At 40.8% G+C, this 26,502-nt stretch overlaps 1 protein-coding gene across 1 annotated transcript in view; it reads right to left on the reverse strand.

Annotated features, from left to right (window-relative positions):
• Nucleotides 1–26,502, reverse strand: part of SAMD12 (sterile alpha motif domain containing 12) — a 174,912-nt gene that overhangs the window by 86,606 nt on the left and 61,804 nt on the right. The window contains exon 4 of the mRNA XM_033067301.1: nucleotides 5,896–6,036. Coding sequence (XP_032923192.1) covers nucleotides 5,896–6,036 — 141 coding nt within the window. The remainder of the gene's footprint in view (nucleotides 1–5,895; nucleotides 6,037–26,502) is intronic.

Genomic DNA, 26,502 nt, shown 5'->3' on the forward strand with positions numbered 1-26,502 from the left:
ATGCTTCTTTGGGGCCCCAGAGCTGGAAGCAGCACTGCAGATGGGGTCTCATGAGAACAAAGCAGAGGACAGACTCACCTTCCTTGACCTGTAGGACATGCTCCTTTTAACGCAGCCCAGGACATGTTTGGCTTTCTGGGCCACAAGTGCACATTGCCAGCTCATGTTGGGCCTCTCATTAATCAACACTCCAAGCCCTTCTCCCCAGGGACGCTTTCAATCCATGCTCCACCCACCCTGTATTTATGCTTTGGATTGTCCTCACCCAGGTGCAGACCTGGCACTTGGCCTCGCTGAACATCACGAGGATTGCATGGGGCCACCTTTCCACCTGACCAGGCCTCTCTGGATGGCATCCCTTCCCTGCAGAGTGTCAACAGCACCACACAGCTTGGTGCTTGCTGAGGGTGCACTGGATCCCACTGTCCCTGTCATTGACAAAGAAGTCAAACAGTGCCAGTCCCAATGCCAAGCCCTGACAAATGACACGGATCACTGGTCTCTACCTGGAACATCGAGCCATTGTCCACATCTCTTTCAGTGTGACCATCCAGCCAATTCTTTATCCACTGAGTAGTCTATCCATCAAAACCATGTCTCTTCAATTTAAAGAAAAGGATGTCATGTGGGACAGTCTGAAATGCTTTGCACAAGTTCAGTTGGATCACACTAGTTGCTCTTTTCTTACCCATCAGCCCTGTAACTCCATCAGAGAAGGCCACCGAATTTGTCAGGCACAATTTGCCCTTAGTGACGCTTAGTGACCTCCTTACTTCCCATGTGCCTAAGCACAGCTTCCCGGAGGATTTGTGTTCACGAATACATTCAGTACAGGTACAGTGAGCAGCTGCAGTGAGACCTGCAGGTTGAGCTCTGGGTAGCAAGGAGCCCGAGGCAAGAGGCTGAGAACAGACACAGACTCTTTGCAAAGCAAAGGGCCAGGGACCTGTGGCACCAGCCAGGCGGCTCAGAGACAAAGCAGGAGCCAGTGACTCAGCAAGAAGAACCCAGACTTTCCAGGGCTTAGACCGTAAAGATACAAAAGCCCAGGGTTTCCTTTCTTCTGAAGCAGCAGCTCAAGTCGTTGTTTTATTGCTGCACCATGATAAAGCTTTTTAAAGACATCAGAGGTCTGAGACTCTGCTGTGGAAGCCTTAGGCTGAGCTGGTAAGGAAACCTCATTCGCTGTGAGAGTGGTGTGTGTGTAGGGAGTCAAGCTGGGCACACATCAGTCTGGAGCCACCCACTGTGAAGGGGTTTTGCTTCCAGCACTGAAATCTCTGGTAGCGAGAGTGTGACTGCCCAAGAATGGTCAGACAGAAACGTTTCCTTAAGATCTGCTCCATGACCTTGCTGGGCACAGAGGTGAGACTGACCACCCAGTAGTTTCCCCTGTCTTCCTTTACTCCATTTTAAAAACTTAGGGCTCCCATCACTGGAACTTGATTGGACTGCCACAACTTCTCAAACATGATGGATAGTGGCCTAGTACTTCATCCATCCCTCGGGACCTGTGGATACACCTCATCAGGTACCATCAACTTGTGCATCTTCAGGTTCCTTAGACGTGCCTGATCCTGATCTCCTACAATTGCTTCTTCATTCTCTCAGCCCCTGTGTTTGCCTCCTGTGGTTGGAGAACTTGCCAGTGAAAACTGATGCAAAAACTTTGTTGAGTACCTCAGCTTTCTCCAGGTCCTGAGTAACCACATCTCTCATTTTCTTCCAGAGGAGATTCATACTCACCCTAGTTTTCCTTTCATCACTGATGTACCTATAGAAGGTTTTCCTGTGGCTGCTGACATCTCTGGCCAGCTTTAATTTCATCAGATAATTCCTAACCTGATTCCTGCCTCTCACTTTCTCTGCATTTCTCCCAGGCTACCTGTCCTTGCTTCCACTCTCTGTAAGGTTTCCTTTTTTTGAGTTTGCCCAGCAGCTCCTCATTTATCCATGCAGGCCTTATGGCATTTTTTTGCCTGATTTCTTCATTGTTAGAATGCATGACTTCTACATTTAGATGAAGATGAGATGCAACTTTGAAGGCCCTCTAATTTCCCTCCTGGAAGAGTACAGTGCTAGTGCTAGTTTTAACTAGTTTTGAAAGGACTATGTTGGAAATGGGAGGGAGGGAATCAGCCTTACTGTGACTCTCATTGGGCACATATATATTTCAGTAACTAAGCACCAGTAACTAAGAAGGATGAACAGAAATCTTAGTGAAGAAGTAATTTCAACACGTATGCTGAGATGATTTTCAGTGAAGCACAAAGCTTTACTCTAACATGTTTTGCTAGGAGGAGAAATACTGTCCTGGCAGTATATGCAAGTAGCACTTTGCCCTATATGAAACTCACAGAGGAACTCAGAAGGGGGCCTAACATCATCCTGAATGCAGGTTATCATTTAATCCAAATCCAAAAATGCTTCTCAAGCTCAGCCCTATGAGCAGATTGCTGTCTGTGAATGCTTTGATCAGAAACACACACAGCAGTGTTCTACCACTTTGAGGACAGTCTCTTCCATGTTAGCCCAAAGCAGGACTCACATTGAAAAACCTCAGAATAACTTCTTCCTTCTCTGTGTAGTTATGTAAGGCTTTTTATAAAAAAATCTTTCAACTCAGGCTTACAGTGATAACAGTATAATAATGGTGTTTCTAACAGTGTGCAGCTCTCCCCAAGAGACATCGGAAGATATTTTGTCAAATTAGTTCCTCAACATCACTAAGTCTGGGAAAAAAGCACAGATCAGTAGTTGGGCCTGTGTCTTTCTATCGTAGTGGAGGCTGGAATAGCATTTCTACCAATAATAGCCTCAATCAGGCAGCTCTTGCTCCAAAGAAATGTCTTCCTAAAACTCAAGACAAGACTCCAATTACACAATCACGTAGTATTCTGGCTTTAAGAGACTGGATGGTGTGTCTTGAATGAAGAAGAATGAAGCAGTTTTAAGTCATTTTCTGAAAGAGGAGTAGAAAAGAATGCTATTGGGTTTTAAAAATGAAGTTAACTTCCTCTGCAGACAACAGAACACAAAGCCACTTAAAATATCTGTTAACTATTATATAATGCTTTTTTTAAAACTTTCCCTGTTTGACCCAACTTAACTGAGGTATGTACTAAAGCCATAGGTGGAAGTCTTTTTGATTACATCAATGGGTTCTGAATTAGGACCTCATTGCTTGCAACCCAGCTTGTGTGCTATATGAATTCAGAAATGGGTTTTAACAGCTTCTTTCACCTAACAGTCTCCTGAGCTGTGCACAGAGAGACAGAGGGCTTTTTCTTCTCTCTTTTTGGAAGACAGCAAGGCACAGCACAGCAATAGCTACAGTGTGACCTGGACTTTCCAAGTGGAATTTCCAAAAGGTAGAAACAGCTTTTCAGAGAAAAAAAATGTTTTTCCAGTGCTCTCCAAAACAAAACTAAAGAAACCAGTTCCAGAGAGCTAGAGAGCTATTCCAGTAACAACGTGGATCAGGAACATATAAATCACAATAATAATATGAGTGGACACAGTGGAGAAACTGGGAAAGGGCAGAGAATCTTGTTTTGGAGAACAACTGACATACAGAGAGCTTTACAACTTGTACTGAGGTTGAGAAACAATATCCTAACCTTAGTACTTCCATCAAGCACATTCAACACACTCCAGCTTGGTGTAAATGAGGTGATAAGGAACAGGAGTACTGCTGTCATCCTGTCACTCACTGTCGCTTCATCCTAGAATCACACAATTAACATAGGTTTGTTGCACAGGGGAATGTTCTTGTAAACTGTTGTTCTGACCATAACTTCAGCTCTTTTTAAGAAGATGAAAGTAAACAGAGTTTTGGTTCCTCTAGCTTTCTAAAAGAAAGAGTCTGCTTAAGCAATCTGTTTTTATTCACCTGGGAGATGCCTGCTTTTGTACTGTCCTTGGTGCACCAATAGCACATGAAGATTATTGGCTTTTAGACAAGAGGTTTTACAGCTCATCAGGTCCATTCACAGATTTGCTTATTAAAATGGTATTTGTATTGTTTTACTGATATGAGTTTGGATTAGTGCCACTGTCTTCTTCAAGGACAGAGAGCTGTTGCTCCCTCCCACAGCCATTCCCAGCTGAGCTCTGGAACACAAGGCGACCACAAGCTCTTGTGGCTGGTGGTCACACCAGTGGCCACCCAACCCTGAAAACCATAGCTTTGAAGGCAGTTTTGTCTTTCTGGCTCACATGGTTACACTGTAACAGACCCTAGCAAAGCAAGAATTAAATTATTTTGACAAAAGTTCTCAAACTGAGCCATTTCCCCAAAGGATATACTGGAGTGGCTCTGAAGTGCAGCACAATGGCCAGCACGATAGTGGGGGAAGACGGCCAGAGCTGCAAACCTCCAGCTTCTTGTCAAGCTTGTGCTGCCTTTCATAAAGCACACGATGTCTTGCTTTACAGGATCAGAGAACATAAGAAAGTTCCCTCTACATGGCAGAGAGAGACTACATTAAACACACATCCCTGCACCCCATGCTAATCTGTCCTTCACAGTCCAGAATGTGTTTATTCATTCTCTTAACAAAGTCTAAACTTGTATCCTCAACTGCCTGGGCAAAGAACAGATCTCAAAGGATGCTGCCCTGAATTTCTTGAAATGGCAGTCATTGCTGTCTGACTGAGCCTAAGTCATACACTAGTTGATGTGTGCAGAGGGGGACCAGAACAGAACACAGGAAATACACAATGCCATATACAGTTCTAAGCAGGAATCTATCTGGACAGCAGTGATCAACCGACCCAAATTTATAGCTAACGTGTCTTCATTGTCCCATATCAATTAAATCCCAACTTTCATAAGCAGGCCTACAACAGTGATAGTGGATGACCAGAACTTCACATTCCATCAAACTCTCAAGTAGCATTCCAGATGCAGTGGAAGAGAGAACCTGGCCAACACTGAAGAGAAGGATGTAGGAATAATGGATTAAGGGATAAAGGGAAAAAGAAGAGTTCTAAACATCTGGGGAAGACATTCATGCTTCAGCATGTGCATCTTTGACATGACAGAAGATGAGGTGAGCTTCTATTTACAGCTCATGGCAAAACAAAGGAACCCTAAAACTCCTCATCACAATCCACAAGACACCAAGCCTGAAGAAACAATTCAGTTGAGACTTCAGCTCTTTCAGATAAAGTGCAGTTTACTCAACTAATCAGAGTTTTTCCTCAAACACAGTGAGCAAGGCTTAATTAGGAACATAATGTAATGTGTGAAGGACATTTTGTTAAAAATACACTGCATGTACTGAGGAGCTGGTTTTTTCATACAGTGTGACATATAACAAGCACTGAACCAAAACACCACAGAAGTATGTGGTTTATGCTATCCCACTGGACTACCAAACAACATTTAACATTGAGAAAGTATTGCAGATATATAGTAGAGGATGTCTAAATGTTCCTTTACAGTATTGCCACAATGACTGCTTTTCTTCCATATTATCACAGCCACTGTAGAGAGCTAGCAACAAAAGTCATCAGAAAACATCTAAACCTCATTTGGAAAATATATAACCTTTTTTGTTACTCCTTCTTCTCTGTCTTCTAATCTAGACTTCATATTGAGCCCACTTTTGTATTTTCTTAGCAGCAAAAAATTAGAAGCAACTCTAAGTCAATAAAATTACTGCAATATGAAGAAGGAATCAGCTGTCTGCAAAAAACAGGTAGCTCAACATCTCTATTTATTTATGCATTATTTTACCTTTTTTGCCCCCCTTGGAAAGCATGTGGAACCTGTGAGACATTTTCACGCATCATTTCTTGTAGAAGAACACCATGTCACCTTTTATGCCCCCAGGCAAATTTCTGATATCTAATCTCAGTAACTGTCCATATCAAAATTATTTTTCATACCTTGTGTAAGCAGCTGGAGGTTTCGGACTTCTTCTCTCACCTTCAGCTGAAGGACTTGCTGCAGAATGTGCTGTCGTAAGCTTTCCTGGGCAATGCCCATTCGTTCAAGCTTTTTGTCAGTAAGTCTCAGCAAAGCACGGCCTGGAAGCAAAAGTCAAAAAGAAAAATCACCCAAGGATTTCCATTAGTGCAATAGGCTCACTCTGACATGATAACTTGCTACAGAAAAAAATTCTCAGCCCTGAAATACCTCATTCTGAGAGGATATTGTTCCATCTGTTAGGCACTCCCTTACTGTTAGAGATTTATGTGCTGCTCCTCCCTTTGCTCTTGTTTTTCTGTATTGTTTTGGTGCTTTGTGAGATATAGGCATATAAAACAGGTATCTTGTGTCATTTTAGATAACCAATCAATGTTCTTAAGGGCCAGTTGGTCTCACACAGGTAGGACAACCTCTAAAATTCTCCAACTGACATAGGTGCCTAAATAGACTCTCAACTATTTTGAAATATCATGTCAAGAAATGAGTGAAAACCAATGGCTGTGCGTTTTACAAATTAAATCAATTTAAGATATACCAAAGATGAATATTGTTGCAATTCAGATATGTCTACTGTTTAGCAGAAACATTTCCCAGGATAGTTCTGTACTTCATGATTCAGCCTTACAAATCCCTCTTAACAGCAAATGATCACAGCAAAATTAGGAAAAAAAACCCACAGGTCTCTATCAATTATATCTAAATCAGTCCTGAAAAATATTTTGTCTGACTATAAAAAGACATCTGCCCAAGTACAAAGAGCCTATGGTCTTTGCAGGCATTCACTCCCAGTTTGTGACTTCAATACTAGGTTAAAGTTGAAACACAGTCCCAGGTAGATTGTAGATGTTAAAAAAATCAAACAATCTACATTCTCTTGATTTTGCTAGTGGAACTCTGACTCCATCTTTTGGGCACAACTATGCTATAAATAAACAGGAACAAGGCTGTACACTGGTAGAGCCAACAGCAAGGAAATTGGCAGAATTTTACCCTAGGAAGAAAACCAAAATGTACTTTCTTTGGTCTTCACCACTGCTGTGAGCTAGTACAGAGAGAAGTGCTGTGCAGCCCCCTACGGACTCTTGACTCCCACTATATACATTTGCTATCTAAAGGTGCCCTGGTCAGTAACAACAAATCAAACTGGAGCTGCATTGATACCTTGAAAAAGAGATGATGGGTTCACTTTTTAAAACACATTCAACTTTTTACCTCCTCTGGATTTTAATTATTAAAAATTCCTTTTTTAATTCTTAGGCCTTATTCTGAAACCAGAAGATAGCAAAAAGCAAGTTATTCCCTCTGCAAGACAGCAGCCTCTGTGCTACCATTACTATGGCTTTTGGAAAATGGTACAATTTAGCTCATTAGAAAGTGTTACTCAACACAGAAAGATAAGGCCTTTATTCAACCTCTTTCCTTAAAAAATAGCACAAAGAATTTTTATAATTATTTTAATTAAAAAATTTAAGATAAATGCCAAAAATTTAAAGAGGCACAGAATATCTGCCCCAAACCAATGAGTTAGCAGCATGCCTTTCATAAACTGCTAGATTTCACTCACAAGCAGTTCTGTAGGATCTTGATATGACACAATGTAAAATACTGGGATATTACTATTAATAAAGCAAGACTTTATTGATCAGATAAAAATGACAACATTCATAGATTTTCTGCCTTTCTGCGTCTCTCAAACACTACATGCTACAAAGGATGAACTTTTGATTAGGAAAACTTTCTTTGAAATCACAATCAAAAAGAATTCTAAGGGTTAATATAATAACAAACTATGGAAATTAAGTCTCTTGCAGATCAATGCCAGCTGTCCAATTCCCCTGGTGATAAAGGCAGCAATAACTACTTCAATTTTTATATTGTCTTATCACATTAAAACATCTTAAAGCAATTTATGAAGGATGTACAACAGTTCAAGAGTATGGTCTGTAATGTCAAATTAGCAACTGAAGGCCAATAAAAATACAAGACACCAGTTTAAAGAGTGCCAACATACATGACACCTTAGGGTAGGGAGTCAGCAACAGTAATATGAAAGGACAGCAGAGGCCATGCATCTCATCCAGTGCCCTCCACCACTTCCTCACCATGGATATAGCCATTACTCCTTCCTTCCTCTGGGCAACTCTTTAGTTCATACTCAAATCGTTTTTCTACCCCAGCCACTGCCTTTGGAAGTTGAGTGTGCACAAAACAGAGATGTCTCTTTTCAACTCTTGGCATGTCAGTTCCTCTGCGGCTTAGACTCAAAGCACGATGCTATTGACTCATACTGTCTGCAGCAGCTTGCACAAATTGCCTTAAATTAACTCTTTCTTGCACCAAATCCAAAGTGACATGTTGAGGCAGTGATGAGGTGAGAAAGCAAACATCCAAATGTGTCATTTCAAGAATGCACTAAGAGACCTGAATGTGAAAATTAAATCCTCCCCATACCTTTTCCCCTCTCAACACTAAGAACAACAACATCCAAGCCACAACTGGAATAATTTTCATTCTTGTACTAAATCATGCCTTTGAAAAGATATTTTTAGTGCTTGGACCAGTCATTAAAGACAATTAATGACTAAGGCCAAGATCCTGACAATCAGCTAATGATTTTGGATGCTTCCTGTCTCACTTCCTGTATTTTGCCCATCTGAAAGAGTAATCATTCCACGCTAAGAACTCTGTGTTATTGAACATCGAAACCAACTGTCCAGAGAATTTGTGGAGCCTCTGTCTTTGGAAGCATTCAAAACCTGTTAGACAAGGTCCTCATATGCACTTGTCCCTGCTTTGGGTAGATGATTGCCACAGGTGCCTTCCAACATCATCTATTCTGTGAAATAACCTGCATGAAGGATCTTGATGTAAAGATCTATTTTCATTTAAAAAGCTAAGAGCAAAAAAGGAAATCAATAAGAATACACAAAAGACGGTCGTTTTATCAAGCAACGGTTAAACAGAGAGACAGCCATACAGTAAAAACTGGGGGTAGATTTTTTAATTTTCAGACAGTGCAGATATGATATGTTATCAAAAGCAGAGTAAGTGACAAAAGTAACATTTTCCAAGAGTATATACTGATCTTTGCTCAGACACCAGTAGAATGAACTTAACTACCATTGCAGGAAAATTTCCCAACACTACAGACAGACACTACCTGTTAGATGTAGGAGCTATTTGCTTAGTAGAGCAAATGTCCTGGTCCTTAAGAACAGAACATTTTTTCCAAAAATATCTAAACTAAGAGAACCATAAAGGTCCCAGTAACAAACACCTAGGCTAGTTGCAAGGCTGGAAAACAAATGTTTTAAACAAAACTCCACAACTCCCCAGTATCTGTACTCATCTTTTAGCACCTAAACACCAGCCCTCTCATACTCAGGGCAGATCAGCCATGGAATGTTCTGAGACACCCTGAGGGCAAACACAAAATAGAAACCATTTTCCAGCTTAATAATAGATTGATGGCCTAATTTTTTCTAATATGACTTAGCTGCTGCAGATCTCATTGAATCAAGCTGGGATTAGATGGAAATCTGAATGGAGGGAGAAACATTGCATGCCACAGAACATTAGCAGGAGTACAAGCATTGGTCCAATGAGGCTGGCATTGGCCCTTGAGCAAGGAAGGCAGTACAGACTGCTGTATTGCAGACTGCTAATCAGAGATGCTCAGAGCTCCCTGCACCGGTATATCCCAGTGCTCTTACCCCAACTGCCAGTTAACAGATACATGGAGGGACACCTTGCAAGAAGCCTTGAAAGAATACTTGTGATGCAGGCAAAGGGACAGGCAAGAAAGGGCTTATTTAACATGTGGTAAGAACTGAAGAAATACAGGGAAACAAGAGCACATAGCTAGGTAAAAGGCCGATCTGACACAAAACCCTGAAGAAAACTATGAGTAATTTAAAGCTGATGAAAATTATAAACCACTAGTGGTAACAAGTGATGGTGTGAAATATGGTCAAGACAGGTGACCTTGTCTTCTGAGTATAATATGAAAGGTATACCTGATTATAAAGACAAGATGTCCAGTTTACTTACCTGCAAAATATGAAAAAAGGGAAAATGAGATTCACTAAGCCCTAAACTATGTAAGATGAAAATTTTTTCAAGTTTTTACTTAAATGCTTTAAATGCCGTTTTATTCATAGTTAATAGATAATAGTGTGCTTCTCTAGTTTTTCAAATGTGGTATTTTTGTGTTTACTTGAAATAGTCTGATCACAGCTTTCCTCTTGCTTAAACAGGTTGGTTGTTGGCTTCTCTTGACCGCAGTGCTTAAAAACAAGCCTCCTTGGACTTATCATGTAAGAAATTTCCATGACAGAGACACAGGTATAAATATCACTGTTCAGGTGCTGGTGAGACACAAGTAAAAAACTCTCATCATATACTCAGAAAAGAATGCAAACAAGAATGGGCAAAGAAAGAGGCTATGATTTCATAATGAGGAATGGCAAAATTATGAGAGGAGGCAAGAAAAAGAATAGTCACCTGCAGAATGAGAATAACCTCATGATGGCAGTGAGGGGAGATGAATGCTGGGAAAAGAGAAGAACTTTTAAACTATGGAACTGATTTGAAAAGAGAACAAATGGATATAAATGCAATTGAGGATGCTGAGTTCAGGAATATCTTTTAAAAGAAACAGCACAAACCAGAAATCAATCCAATTTTCAGAGCAAACTTGATATGACTTCACGCTGCTTTTCTGGATAACCTATCAGATCTTCTACAGTCCTACATTTTCTGCTTTTCCCATGAGAATTTAAGAGCTTGTCTCTCCTTCTCATGCCTGTCTCATCACTAGTCAACCAGACACATCAGCTGCTTTGTCATCAATGCCTTGTGGCAAATCTACAGCTCTTCTTGCAAAAGCAGCTAGATCTGATTTGTCTTATTAACCATTTTAGCCCTAAGACTAATGCAGACACTTGGTAAGTTTGCATCACCACCGTCTTTGTCCCCCTTCAGATATCTAATATGCCACTAATCAGGGAAGACTTACTCGCTTTAAAAGTAAAAATGGATTAATTTTTCATCAGATTTACCATAGCAGCAAATACCTTATTGATCTACCTGTTAGCATAAGGGCAGCTGCCAGCCTGGGCAAAGGAGATTAGCTCCCAAAATTGCTATTGGCACCTGCCTCGCACTTCTGATGTGACGAAAAAAATCTCAGCTGGGGACCAGCTTAAATAGACAGGAGACACACTGGATACTGGCACAGAAATAAAGAAGGAGGAACCATAGTTTCTAATCATAGGGACCAGGAGGAGCAGAGAAGACTATTTAACCTTGAAGAATACTAAAGATTTCTAGCTGAGGAAGTTCTCCAACATCTGAGCCAGCATTCTTGTACTTTTTCATCTGGTTAACAAAAGCAGTAAACCTCCATGAGGTCACTGGAATTGCCTTCTGGCAAGACACATGAATGGAAGAAGCCCATGACTCCAGTATGTCTCCAGTGGAAGCACAGGAAGGCTCACATAGCAATTTTCTCATGTATCAAACTAACTTTGGACTCACTTTTATTTGTTAGCACCATCAAAGATGATTCTCTGTCTCTTTCTCACTCATTATTTGCTGGATCTGGATGACACACACTCTATGATGGAGTTTCTCAAAGGAAACACTGTCATACTGGTCAATAAACATCTGATCAAACTCAAAGAAGCTGCTATGTAAATAAAGGCACTTTCTGAATATTACCTGCATCCCTTGTTTCAACATCATGTCTGTTATAGTTCTGACAAAAGAAAGCGACGACTTTACTTTTGCCAATAAATCTACAATAAAATAAGTTTATTTCCATAAAGCCCCACTCAGGTCACAGTTTTCTTGCACCATCACATCCTTCTTCCACACTTCTGAACTACAAGCATGAACAGAATATGAGAAAAATGTAACTCAACAGAATCTTTAACTTAGCTGCATTGTCAAATATAAAACTAGCAAAACCCAAAACATGGCTTTGTTTCTAAATTTGTTCCTGATAAATTTACTAAGATGTCAGTGTTGCACTTGTGAAGCTATTTAACTCAGATTACAGTAATTTCACGATTACAAGCCGCGCTGACCATAAACTGCATCGCCGGGTGTTGGCAAACACTTCGTTCTTTGTCCATAAATAAGCCGCACCCAAGTATAAGTTGCTCTGTGTTTGCAGAGAGGACCCGCGTGCAACAAAGTTGCCAAATAGCAACAGAACCGCAGCAGGGCGGGGTTTACTGGCTTGGCTTGGGCCATGCGGGCTCAGGGCTGCCGATGGGGCCAGGTGGCCCAGCTCGGCGCTGCCGTTCAGCGGGGCTGCTCGGGGCCAGCCGCCGCTGCCGCTGGGCTCGGTCACCCCGGCCCGGCACTGCACCACGGTGGCAGGGGGGCATGGAGCCCGCCGGCACCCACAGTGGTGGTGGGAGGCGGGGATGGAGCCTGCCTGCTCCTGCGGAGGTGGCACGCGGGGGCGGGAGCCCCTTGCCTCCTCCTCGAGCCGCAGGGCCAGCAGGAGGGAGCCCCCCACCTTCCCCCTGGGCCGCGGGGATGGCAGCACGGAGCCCCCCGCCTTCCCCCCTGGCCGCAAGGCCAGCAGGAGGGAGCTCCCCCGCCTCTCCCAGGCTGCGGGGCCAGCAGAAGGGAGCCCCTGCCTCCTCCCAAGCCGCGGGGTCAGCAGGAGGGAGCTCCCCCGTCTCTCCCTCCCTCCGTGCTGCCTGCATGGAGCCCGGTTGCACCCGCCGCGCAACACAGTAACCAATTTGTAGCAATTGTGTAAATGCCGGGTTTTACTGGCAGGTGCTCGACTTTGCAGTTTGCACTGACTTGGTTTGCTCTTCCGGGGTTAAAAATGTCAGAAAATTATTCACATATTGGCTGCTCCTGAGTGTAAGCCGCATTTCCGGTGTGGGAGCAAAATTTTGGTCAAAACAGTCGGCTTGTAATCGTGAAATTACTGTACTTAGTTTAATGTCCTCTCACCTTAGTGCTGCCTTTCCCAATTCCCTCTATATTCCATCATATACCACTGTCATTTTCTATTCCCATAATTCTGATGTAGTCCTTTCAATGATAGTCTCTGAAATTTCAAGTTAGGAGATGTCTTTCTGACACTCAGTTTTCCTTGTCTTTTCCCAAGGATGTCTCCCAGCTAGCTACCCACAGTTGCTTCTCCCCAGGCCCCACTCTCCTTGAGGCTCCTATACTCCTAACACAGGCTCAAGCATGACCATCAGCTCAGTCACAACCGCACTGGATTTATGCTATGGAACAAAACCAAAAAACCTGCGGTAATGGTGAAGTCATGTACAAACACTGAAAGACACTGAGTTAACAGAGTATGGATCTGGAATATTCAATTTAGAAACTGCAATTTAGAGGTATGCTTTTTTTTTTTTTCTTTTTTTTTTTGGGGAAGAAATTTTTCCTAATATCCAATACAAATCTTTGCTGGTAGGGTTGCTGTAACCCAATTGCAGGACCTGGCACTTTGCCTTGTTGAACCATGCATTTGGGCTTGGACCATCAATCCAGCCAGTCCAGAACTCTTTGTGGAGCCTTGCTGCCCTCCAGCAGATCAACACTCCCACTCAACTTTGTGCTGTCTGCAAACATAACAAGAATGCCCTCAACCTCAATCCTTTTGTTCAGATCATCAATAAAGGTCTTCAACAGAACTGCTACAGATACATAAGAGCCTTAGTTATAAAATTTTGAATTAATTACTCTAGTGTCTAATGATTTACAGATACATTCAAGAACATCTTTAAGACAATATTAGAATACAAATCTCAATACAGAGGAGGGAAGGGGTTAATGACACTATGCATTATGATTACTGGAAGTGGTTCAGTTGGTAATTTACTGTACTGATGGGAACTATATCGATTTCTTACAAGTCTTGAGTAAAAGACTCTTAGATGGTCCTGTTTTTCAGATAACCATATTCAGCACCTGATGATTTTAATAGGAGGAAATAGTAATAACTTGAATTCCCTTCTGAAATATAAATTCAGGCACAAATCATATTACAGCACTTTCCAAGCATACTGTAAAATGTGAGACAACCATTTTTAGTGCTCTCAGGAAGGACCCAATAGGACCCACAAAGTAAATTAAGGATAAATGTAAAGCTTTAGCAGGCAGTCTATAAATCCACATTGTTTGTTCTACATACATCTGCCAACCTACTTCCTGGACACACAAAATTATATATTATCTACAGCTATATATAAAGATCATACAGACATATAATACTGAGCTTTTACTACATTGCACATCGTATTTTTTAAAGAAAAAACCCTAGTACTACTGTTTGTTGGTGCCTGTGTTCTAGATTTACGGTCCCCCTATTCAAATAAACATCCTCAAGGTCTTTCCTGTTTGTGATGGAGCGAGTGAATCTGTCAACACGTTTGATTTTGTTCACCATCAGCAGGACACGCAGTTCTTCAATTCCCCATTAATATAATGTTGCTCTCTGTGTAACACATTATGCACTAAATATCCCATTTCTTTTTTAATTAAAAAAAAATCACATTAGATCATTCTTGCTGACAAGAGTCTTGTTAATTTATTCAGGAGTAAACACACATTCATATATTATAATGTACAGCTTCTACACAGAACCAATTAGGAAAGGGAAAGACAATTTGGAAAGCATTAGAATTGACTGAAGTCTTTAAAGGAAACTCAAACAAGAACTATTTCTGTAACTCCTAATGGTGGACCTTACAAAAATCAGATTTCTTGCAGAAAAAGGGATCATTTATTACCACAAGCAAAATAACCACACAAACATACCCACCAAAAGACCCCAACACTCATTCTTGAAGTGACCAACCCAAGTGGAACTGGGAAATCCTTGAAATCATAGAGAAGACAATCCATTTATAGGCAAAATCTTCCATTGTTTTCAAGCACTGGGTCTGGCTGAGGCAGAGATCATTTTCCCCTCAGCAGCCCTCAGAGCCTGTGATTTGTAGCAGTAGCTGGAAGCCCCTGAAAACACAGCAGTGTTTTGGCTATCGTGGAACAGTGCTCCCACAGCATCCAGGCTGTCTTTCCAACATTTCCCCCTACACCAGTAGGCTTGGGATGGGCAAAATCTTGGACAGCTGACATAAACTGAGCAGTGATATTCCATGCCATATGACATATGCTCAGATATAAAAGCTAAGAAATAGAAAGAGAGGACATTCATTATTTTACAATGTTTGCTTCCAGAGCAACCACTACATGTGCTGATGTCCTGCTTCCCAGGAAGTCGCCAGACATCACTTCCTGATGGGATGTAGAGAATAAAATTTTCGGAGTTTTTCCTTTGCTTGAGTGTCACATTTTATTTTAGCAAACTGCCTGTATCTCAGCCTACGAGGTTTTTTCCATCCCATTTTCTTCCCCCGCCTTGCTGAGGAGAGGAGTGATGGAAATTTGGGGGGCACCTGGTGTCAAGTGAAGATCAACCCACCACAGTCACGCTTTGGAAGGAGATCTTGGGGGCCACCTGACTCATTCTGCTGGGGAAAGCCATCCCTTCTTCCTGATTACACTAACTGCCACACAGCATTTAAAAAGGCAAAAAAAAAAAGCCTACATAAAGAAGTATCTGAAACATGTTTAATTCATTTTCTGAGTTTCTTCTAATGTCAAACTTGTGGGAAGCAAGGAGGACCGACATAATGTGAGCAGACAGCTTACTGTACTGCATTGCAGAAGTTCTGTGGGCCATCAAAGCTCCAGCACACCAGAATTTGAGAACTTACATTTTTTAATAAGATTTTCCAATCACTGCTTTGTTTAAATGAAAAAGAGAAAAATTTAAATTTTATTAAATATTAAAATAAGATTTCATATCCCAATGCTGAGGTACATACAGTATTACAACACTTCCCAGCCAGTATCCCTAGTTCTCTCCTGTTCCACATTATCTCCAAGCAGCTTGCAGTGAGGCTTTCTTCCACACCCATACCATCTTAACCCTTCATTTTTTAAAATAAAAATGAAATTGAGAAAGGTTTCTTGTTCATATTCAAGAGATTAATAATTCACACTAACAAAAATGGAAAATTAAAAGCAACTTGCTCACACTGTAGACCACTTCAACTCTCCTAACCTGATGGAGGAACCAGACACATCTCTTCAATGCATGTTTTGCTCTAGCATCTCTCTTTGGGGGCTTTACTTAGAGGCCTGGCATTTGTCAAGTAGCACACATCACCTCTGATATGCCTTGAATTTACTGTCTATGCTGCTCATTTTATAACCACGGGAAAGGTAATTTTCCTGTTGTAAAAGTTACCTCTACTCAATTATATGCACACTCTTACAGGCACTAATCTGTTGCTGCACTGCTGGCTCAGTAGTACACCAAACTTTGCAGAACTTTGCATTTCTTCCATCTTTTATTATCGCAGCTCTGAGGAGAATCGGGACACAAGGATTTCATTTTTTTATCCTATTTAATAGTTACACTTGACTTGTAAAACACTGTGACAGTAATTTTGGATCACAAAAACCAAGATACCTAAGGAACAAACTATTGCAGCTAGTTTTAAACAACTTGTCCCTGTAACAGAATCCAGACCTCATTTTTTAAATTCTGTATTCTGTACCTCAAGCATTTGGCTCAACAATAATGATACAACTCTCATGTGCAGGAGCCTTACCAGAGACTGCAGCCCAGCACTGTGGCCCAAATGGAACATGCAGCCCAGCCCCTGTATCTAGATTTTGGTCTCATTCTCCCACAGAAAAATAAAAGCTTTTTTTCCACTACAAAGCGCAGGAAAATGTTGTGTGACCTTTTTTATAAAAATAACTGCTACAGCTAGGAACAAGGGAGTTCTTCCATAAAGACAGAGGGAGCTCATCTTCAAGCTCCCAGCAGAATGTGCCGAGGCCCAGCTCCTGCTCCAGCCCAGGGGCTGGCCCCAGTCCTGCAGAGGTAAGGCTGCACTGACCTTGCTGGGATGCACTTGGGAATCTCTGTGCAGGGTGCAAGGGCTCCAGCCTCTGGCAACTCCCAGCCTCTTTCCAAGACCAGACACAAAGAACCCACTCCAGCCCTCCTTTTCCTACATGCTAGAGAAAGGTTCAACTTCCCAGCAGGTGGATAACTTGGATGCAGGATTTGAAAGCCCTCAGTCTGAAGGGAAACCCAGAACTTATTTTCCCTTCTGCTTTTCTATTCAGATGGGGACAATTTTGGGCACGCATAAAGAAACGACTGCAGGCACTGAGGTAAATTCATGCGTAAAATAAAAAGGGAAATAAATGTTCAGGTGTCTCCAGGCTTTTTCAGAAACCACAAAAGATACTATTCTGGATGATAGTTTAGGAGTTCACTTTTTTAACCAGACCATCACACCTAGGACCTGAGTTAGGCATAATGGCATCTGTGTGTGTCGCTCACTCTGGCTGTTCAGCAGCAGATGTCTAAAATAGAGTTTGGGACAAAATACTCTCTCATTCTCCAAAAGCTTGTAATTTAGCAACTAATTAACAAAAACAGAGTTGGCTAATTTTAGCTACAGCTGAGCCTAAGGTCAGTGGATGGCTTCCAGTGACTACAGCAATACTTAGAGCTGCCTGTGAGAGGAATCTGACCAACATTTTAAAATAGCAGAATAATTCTGCCATTTCCAATGTGGTTTGATTTAGCAGGAAGGGACAAAACAAGAAAAAAGGGCTGCAAGGTAAACCCAAACTAATTAAAATGAAACACTAATTAAGCGATGAAGCTAATTCACAATCAGAGCCACCTAGCAGTGAAATGGGTGATTCTCAGGTCCTTGTTGTCTTGAAATCGAGGTTTTGAAGAGACTGTTCAGAGGAGCTCAGGTTATTGGGGTCTGTACAAGAGGGAGGCAGCAGTATTGGAGGGCTCTTTATCTCTGCATGAGATCCAACACTCGAAAAGGCCTTGGGAAAAGTGTGGGAAAGAGTAAAAGGAAGCAAAAGGAAGAAAAGGAAATTTATATACATCAAACAAGTACCAGTAAACTCCCAAACCGCAGGTAATATTGGGTGGGGTTTTTTGCTTTATATTGCCTTTCTGATAGCTTCAGTGGGTTTTCTTTCTACTATAAATTAAATTTTTCCTTTCAGAGAGAACAGCAAACATTAAATCACTGTATTATGTATGAATCTTCAGTTACACCTTGTTTTTAAGAAAGAATATATGGAGAAGACACATTTGAATACATGACATGATCCACATTTAAGTCTTTCTTTAAAGAAGAGGCACTGAGTTGAACAAACACTAATCAACCAATAAAATTAGAGAAAAAGCAACAACTGTGGCTAGTGAACATATTACAACTCCTACTGACAATTTGTCTGTAATAATTTGTATAGAGGAAAAGACTGGAAACTATAATCATGGAAATTTCCTACAGTAATACTGCAGACTAACACTCACCCAGTGAGCAGATGTCACACTGTTTAAGCTTTTACTCACAGAATATGCATTAGGAACCAGTGACACACTAGTTAAGGGCATGGCAAGATATTTCACTAATGCAGAGAGGGACTGTTCTCACAGGTTCAATGAAGGTGCTGTCACTCATATCAGTGCTCAGACACATATATGCAAAATAATTTTCCCACTGGTTTACACACATACACACACACAAAGAAAACAGAGAAGAAAAACATAATTTTCAGCCTGGCAAAACTTTCCTAAACCACAAGAGTCTAGAGAATGTTTTCTGAGTACTGAGCCACAAATTGAATCCTCAGTCAAGTACTAAATTGTTTATCTTCATCTCCATTCATTAGCTTGCACTCAGTCCTACAATACAAAAGCCAAATCATTTTAGGGTTAGTTTCAAATGTGATTTTGGTTATGCACAAGAGACAATTTCTTGTTTATATGTTATAAATAAACATTTCGGCTTAACTCTCTTTCCTGAGTTGTAGACACCTGTTTTGTGAAAACTCCAGCAAGTAACAATATTCATATATCAGGAGCTGAACAGCAGCAATATAAACAAAAAAAAAATGACAACAGATACTAAAAAATTATTTACTTCATCTTCCAGTGTATAATTAAAATTATAAATCAAATATCCAGACATGTAAACACTCTTCACTTAATTCACTTATATTTCTTTGCAATATTCTCCTTTGAGTCATCTTTGTGATACACATTTTGCTTGGTTTTCCTCACCAGCTTTGTTTTTGTTTTCTTCCCACTGAAACAAGTTCTTTTCTGCAGTTTTCTCAGACTACAAAGCTTTCCTGGTTAAGCCAGATGTAAGCACTGACAGTATGAATTCCTGTCAATACCCCTGAATTAAATCAGCTGCATGGTATGAAAGATCACAGCTGTCTATAGATTGAAGTATCAATTACAAATCCTTTAGCACAGTTGCATAAGAAGCTGATCTAAATCAAGTTATTTCCACTCTGTTCCCAAGCAATTTTCTGATGACCTTTAAAGATGGGCAAGCCAAGATTCTTTCTGCAACATACAGCAAGAAATGGGTACTCTCAATCATGCCCTCAGGACCTTGTATCTGCCCTCAGAAAGCCATGTTCTACTTAAAGGATGAGATCACATAAGATCCTTTCATAATGGTGTAAGAAACAATTTTGTTATTCAGCGAGCAAGAAAAGACCTGAGATCCTGGTGAATACCAAGCTGAATGTAAGCCAGCACCATACCCTTTCAGGCAAAGAAGGTCAGCAGTTTCCTGGGCTGCAGTAGGACACAGCATTTCCAGCAGGTCTGAGGAGGTGAACTTTGCTTCTACTTGACCCTGGTGAGGCCACATCTGGAATACTTTGTCCTGTTCTGGAATCGCCAGTACAAGAGAGACATAAACATACTGGAGCAAGTCCAACAAAAGACCACAAAGATGATTAATAGATTGGGGCATTGGTAAGGTAAGGAAAGGCTGAGAGAGTTGAGATTGTTCAGCCAGGAGCAGAGAAGGCTCAGGGGGATTTTCCCAACATGTGTAAACACCTGACAGAAGGAATAAAGAGACAATGGCCACAAACTGAAACAAAAGAAATTCCATTTACTAAATATAAAGAACCTCTTTTGAGTGTGCCTGAACACTGGAACAAATGTTCAGAAAAGTTGCTGAGTTTTCATTTGTGGAGATACAGCTGACAGAACACAGCCCTGGACAATCTGGTCTAGTGGGCCCTGATTTGAGCAGGAGGTTGGGCAAGGTGACCTTCAGAGGTCCCTTCTAACCACAGTGACTGTGATTCTATTCCATGAAGGTACAGAGCAGCAAATCAAGTGGCCTGAACTTCAACAGTTAAGCAAGGTCACAACTAGCAGTACTGAATACTAGAGTCTTATGTAATTTGTACATTGATGTATTCAATTGAAATGTGCAAACCAAGGAGTCAGATGAAAAAATACCTACCTACATGGAACCTCCCTCAAAATTGTTTAGATACAAATGTACACCACCTGCAGTACCCCTTAGCAGTAACAGCATCCAGACATTGGATTTCACTAAACAAAATACTATAAGCAGCAAGGTTATAAGGGCAGAAGGATGGGGCCTATTAGGCTTGTAAAACATGGGGGATTTTTCAGCCCTTGGAAGCTCACTTGATGTCACCCATTCTGAAAAGAGGACTGCATCTGGTTCCAAGAACATCCATTCTCCACTGCTGTCCATTCCATTAAATTAACAGCTGCCACCAAGGTCCAGCTGCTGGAACTCAGTTGTTTGTACTATCAAATCACCCCTGAATTTCATGAGATGATCCTGACCTGGGCCACCTAACAGTTCCTCAGAAACTTCCAGGCATATTTCAGGAATGAGCAGAGACTGGGGGCTATTTCTCACAGATGGCATAACACAGCCATCTTGTCCTTAAGAGCAAGAACCCCTAGCAGCATGGGCACAAGTTGTTATTGTTTACTAATTAGCCTCAGTGTCAAACAATGTTTGAGAAACATCACTGACATCAACATGGAAACATTACAGAGCCGGAAGTTCTCTTTATCAAAACCCAACCAGTTCTACCAACATTGTATATCTGCTGCATAGGGGTTTGATCAATCTTAAAAGACAAGAAGACTTCCAGGATTCATTCACTCTTCCCGAAAAGTAAAAGTATAAGCTGGTTTCTCAGAAATCAGAGGTCAGAGGAAAGGCAACATTACCTCCTTCCTTGTGAATTCTAGGTATCCATTAGCACAAGCCAGAGCAGCTGGAAAGGATTTCCTCTGCTGTTTTTTTACCTGTTCTAATGACTTGGTTCTCTCAACAGTGACAATGATGAATAGCAATGGAAAAGACATTTCTGGTTAAGTTTCTAATGACTATGGCAATTTTATTTAGATTTAATTTTCACTTCTAGGCTTTTTAAGGATTCTGCTGGCTTTAGGCCTTGTCTCAGGTCTTACTTACGAGAAAGTTGTTCCAACATTTTCAAATATTGGAAATGAGAAAAAGAAAGAGAAAAGGTGTAAATAACTAGGATACTGTGTTTGAGGAAAGCAACACATTTCTTCAAGAATGCTACTTCTGTGAAGTCATGTAAGAGAAAATGTGTGAAAAACAGCCCAAAAAGCAGTAATGTCAAGTCCAATTTTGGATTACTTCTGAAGGGCAACATGCTGCATATCACATTGCACAAGTCAGAAGAGCTGTCAAGGATTTTTACACATATATTCTGCCTGATTCACAGGGACCATTAATTACAGATGTAGGGTGTGCCTATGTCAGTTCACTCCTATTTCTCAGACCACCCTTAATGTCTTCTGCAATCCTGACCTCTAAGTCAGTACCGTTTCTCAAGCACTGTCAAGACACATGGAAAAAATGCCATTGATTTCCTCCCACCTGTGAGTACAATTAGACCACTGGCACAGTCTCCACAGAAACAGCTTTACAGCAAAGGCAATAAAAGATCTGGGAAAGAAAGACCGACAAAAATCTGTTACTTCTAGAGAGCGTCACCAGATTCTGGTCTTTACCTAAGCACAGTAATTATCAGGATATCATTCCAGACTTGGGATAAACACTATCTAATCAAAGCAAATCACCTTCCTACAACTCTGCAGACTGAACACCTTCTGCAGAGTAACTTCCCCAGTACTGGAAAGCACCTCCTCTTTGCTAGCCAAGAGCCTCCTCCTGTTACAGAGTGGCTGGCTAACAGCAGACCTGCTCTACAGGACTGCTGTAAGAGACAAGAAATCTACTTAGCTGTCACAAAATGGTTAATACAAAGACAGTTCCTCGTGGTTTGTTTTCTCAGTGCTCCTGAATGGCAAAAAGCTGTTAATAAGAAGTTTTCAGATCCACCACAGATACTTTCATTAAGCTTTAAAGCACCACACTGATCACCTGGAGAGGTGATGAAAAAGGTTAAAAAGTACCACAGTGCTGGGACTTTATAAAGGTCCTGACTTACACCCATAGACATGCTGACAAGAACATCTGCATCTACAGAGGGAGAAGCATCTCCTGAGATCAGTCTGGACTTGCAGCATTTTGGGACCGCCAAGCATTCAATGCACTTCCCAAGTTTGCAAAACCTTCCACTGAACCCTTCCCCAGAAAAGAGAATCAATTCAAGTCTGCCTTAAGAAGTTCTAGAACAATCAAGGAAAATGGCTTTTTAGAGAGTGGCTAACCAGGCTCTTAACATAGAAATTTTTCTTGCTATGGCTGACTTCTGCAACGCAATCAAGAGTTTTCTGAAAGCAAGAAAGACCTCCACTTCAACATGCAGTATCAGATCATCTCAGTTACATGAAACAGGCACTATGAAATGATTTTATATATATAGAAAGAGAGACTGCTATTTCAAATCCCGGAGGGGTTAATGGGAAATCCATGTTCTTAGATAAGAAATTTTACTTGTGTGATAAAGTAAAATGTTGCTCCATATATACTGTTGTGGTTTAACCCCAGGTGGCAGCTCAGCACCATGCAGCTGTGGGATGGCAAGAAGAACGAGGGAAGGAAAAAGCATCGTAGGTTGAGACAAGAACAGTTTAATGATTGAAATAAAGTAAAATATAATAATACTAATGATAGTAAAATATACTACTACTACTGATGATAATAATTGTAATGGGAAAAAATAAAACCCAGGTGATGCTCAGTACAGTCACTCAGCACTTGGTGACTGACACCCACCTCATTCCCTAGCAGCAACTGGCCCCTCCTGGCCAATTTCCCCAGTTTTTATACTGGGCATGATGTTCTGTGGTATGGAATATCCCTATGGCCAGTTCATGGTCATGCTCCCTCCCATCTTCTTGTGCAAATCCTCGGGCAGATCTTGAGACACTCAAAAGTCCTTGACTCTGGGCAAGCATTGCTAAGTAGCAACCAAAATATCAGTGTGTTACCAACACTACCCTCACACTGAAACCAAACCACAGTAATGTACCAGCGACTAAAAAGAAAATTTATTTCATCCCAGCCAAAACCAGAATAACACTTACCTACCTGAGTGTGAACTCATACAAAGTGTTATTCATAACTGAGGCATTCACATTCTCATTCATACTGTGCAGCTTCAATTTTAATGAACTGTTACATACAAAGTTGTTTTCACGTAATTCTTCTTCTCTGTTTGTTATAGGGCCTGCTTGGATATTATGACAGTTGTGCTTCAAAACAGAAAGAGAGCAGTATAAAACCATCAAATGACAAATACAATGACATGTCAGGATATTACTATTTTTAATAATAAAACCTCAATAGTCAGTCACATTAAATCATTTTTATTGCAGAGTCCTAAGGCTGTCTAAAGCTAGAAGAGCATTTGCTTAAGAAGGCAAAATTGTTTCTCTATCAGTTACATTTCTATCTTCTCATGCTGATTCTACAATGAAAAAAGCAGATGAGCTGTCTCCACTACCTTTCTTAAGAATCTTTCAATAAGGTGATATTTTTATTTTGTATCCTTTATTATTATTTTTGGATTGTGATAAAAACTCACACAGAGGAAAGACAAGTATAACTTTTCTGAGCTTTCTTATCACCCTAGAAGAAGAACAAAGAATGTATATTCCCTCTAAATGCTACATTCAGTCCAGTGGTGGTAAGTACATAACTTCTCCTTCCATTAAGTTCTATTTCTACATAGTCTTAAATACTTACAGGAATTGGAAACGGTATTGGTTGAGGTAGAGAGCTGCAGTCCAGGTTTTTCTTGTTTTAACTTGGTCTCTCTAAAGATTTCTATGACTCCATATGCTCCAGCAGCACATGGGTATGGAAAAGAGTTACATTATTCACACCATCACAAGGTTTGAAAGCAATATGGCACCTCTAACAAGAGACGCAGAAGATTTTTAAGTTAGAGCATCACACCTCTCACTGTATCGTTGAGAGACAACAGTCAATGTAGTGTGACCACAGCTATTTCATTTTACAAAGGCAGAGAGCCCTTGCTGCCTCCTTTCTCAGAACCTGCCTGATTCCTGACTTTACAGCTCTGTTAAACTTCTGCCTGACACCTGGCAAAGGTAAAGCTCCCCTCTCCAGGGGTCAATTATACTGAGCATTTCCAGTACATAACCACAATACAGTTGCCTGAGACATGACTGGGGACCAATCGGCACAAAGAAATGTGAGCTCCCCACAAAGCTGAATTGCATGGGATGGTCCCTGTTGCACACCAATATTTAAAACTGGAGATGAAATCCTGACTGGATGCCTCTGGAGCAGGAGAGAACATGTCAGTCTGCACTGAGTTACTGCATTACTGGCTGTATGAGTTATAAGGAACTACTTAGTATGCTTGCAAGAGTTGCAAGAGGACACAAGGGCATCCACGCCTACTTTGTGGAGGGCAAATCCAACCCACGTCTAAGTTAATCCACTTCCAATGTGGTTTGACAACCAGATGACACACAAATTTTAGTCACAGGGCTTGTTAGTGCAAAACAATTTGAAATTGAGTTAAACTAATTTGTTGTCCATGTTGGGCCACTGCAGTTGCAATCAGTTTAAGGACTTCTGAATAACCTCCTACAGAGGACAATTACATGACTCGTTACTGTGGTTTACATAAAACAAAACAAGTTCAATATTCCAGCTATGATTTTGGTCCAAGGTCAAATTTGGCCAACTTCACTTTTCTGCACTCAAGAAAGCCATTAATTATTGAAAACCAGCAAGCTACATGCTTGCTTTTTATAAAAATCACATATCAGTCTAGTATAAGCAAGTCCTCAAATTCTATGGGAAATCTATTTAATCATTTTGATATATTTCTGAGAGATAGTATCAAAAGATACTGCTTCCCACAGTCTCTCACTACCAATTACAACTGCAGGTTTGTACAAGAGAGTGTTTCAGACTACAGTTGTTTATACTACTCTTTTACTGTGGGTAATTCATTGAGGTACAGAATGGATCCAGCACATCAAAGCTTTGCTATACAAAAGTGTTAATGGCACTGCAGCTTACAGCGTTTTTCTGCCAGATGGATGATCATATTGGTGTAACAGTTCCCAGCAATTCCTGCAAGTCAGCAATAGACTGCACAAGATTTAGTGGATGCTGTTTAGCTAGAGCTTGCTTACATAAAGAGTATGCAAATAGTTGCTTACTACTGAAGGATTCACTCAGATGGAATGTAAAAGAAACATACTCTACTTTGCCTTACATTTTCAAGACTACTATGACTAAAAAGAGAGAAAGTTTCCATCTTTTTTCTGTAAGTTGTATTCTGACATCTGGCATTCCAGAACATGCAATAAATGCTCAGGTACTGTAATTGTTATTTTACTGACATGTAACTATCTCTCTAATAAAGGAGAAAAACAAACAAATAAACAGAGAGTAAGCCCTGAAGCACACCTGGTGAAAATAAACAGTCTGTCAGGGAAATGAAAGCCAGGCATCATTCATCAAATTCAACAAAATAAAAAGGCTCGGTGAGCTCTTCAGAAGTGGTGTCTCTGAAGGTCAGAACTGTATCACAGCAGTAGGGATCTCTAAGTAAATACTGCATGTTTCTCAAAGCTAACTTCCATCAGTATTGACAGAAATACCTCAATCTGTGCTTGCTCATCCCATACAAGAGAAGGCTCCAGGGAAACCTTATTTCTGCCTTTCAGTACTGTAAGAAAGACAGGGTCAAACTTTTTAGTAAGGCCTGTTTTTTAACCTAAAGGAAGATAGATTCAGACTAGATATAAGGAAGATATTTTCTCAGTGAGGGTGGTGCAACAGTGCAGCAGGTCACCCAGAGAGGCTGCAGATGCCCCTGAAAACATTCAATGTCAGGGCTTTTAGCAACCTGATCTAGTCGAAGGTGTGGCAGGGGGAGTTGGACTACTGAGATCCTTATGGGATGACATTTAAGGGACTCTTACAACCAAAACTGTTGAATGAATCAAGCACCACAAACCTGGATCATGTATGAGAAGTGAAAGAGCATTTTGGTTGCATTTGCTGCTCATTTAGGAAATTTTCTGGATATAAGAGTATATGTGCCATCAACTAATCCAGAAAATAATTTTTAAACTAAAATACTAACTAAATAGCAATAACAACAACAAGCTCAAGGGGCACACAGTTTTCTAATTCATCAGCCTGGTGGGTTTTCATTTGTTT

Source organism: Catharus ustulatus, chromosome 1 (assembly GCF_009819885.2).
Source record: "Catharus ustulatus isolate bCatUst1 chromosome 1, bCatUst1.pri.v2, whole genome shotgun sequence".
NCBI lineage: Eukaryota > Metazoa > Chordata > Aves > Passeriformes > Turdidae > Catharus > Catharus ustulatus.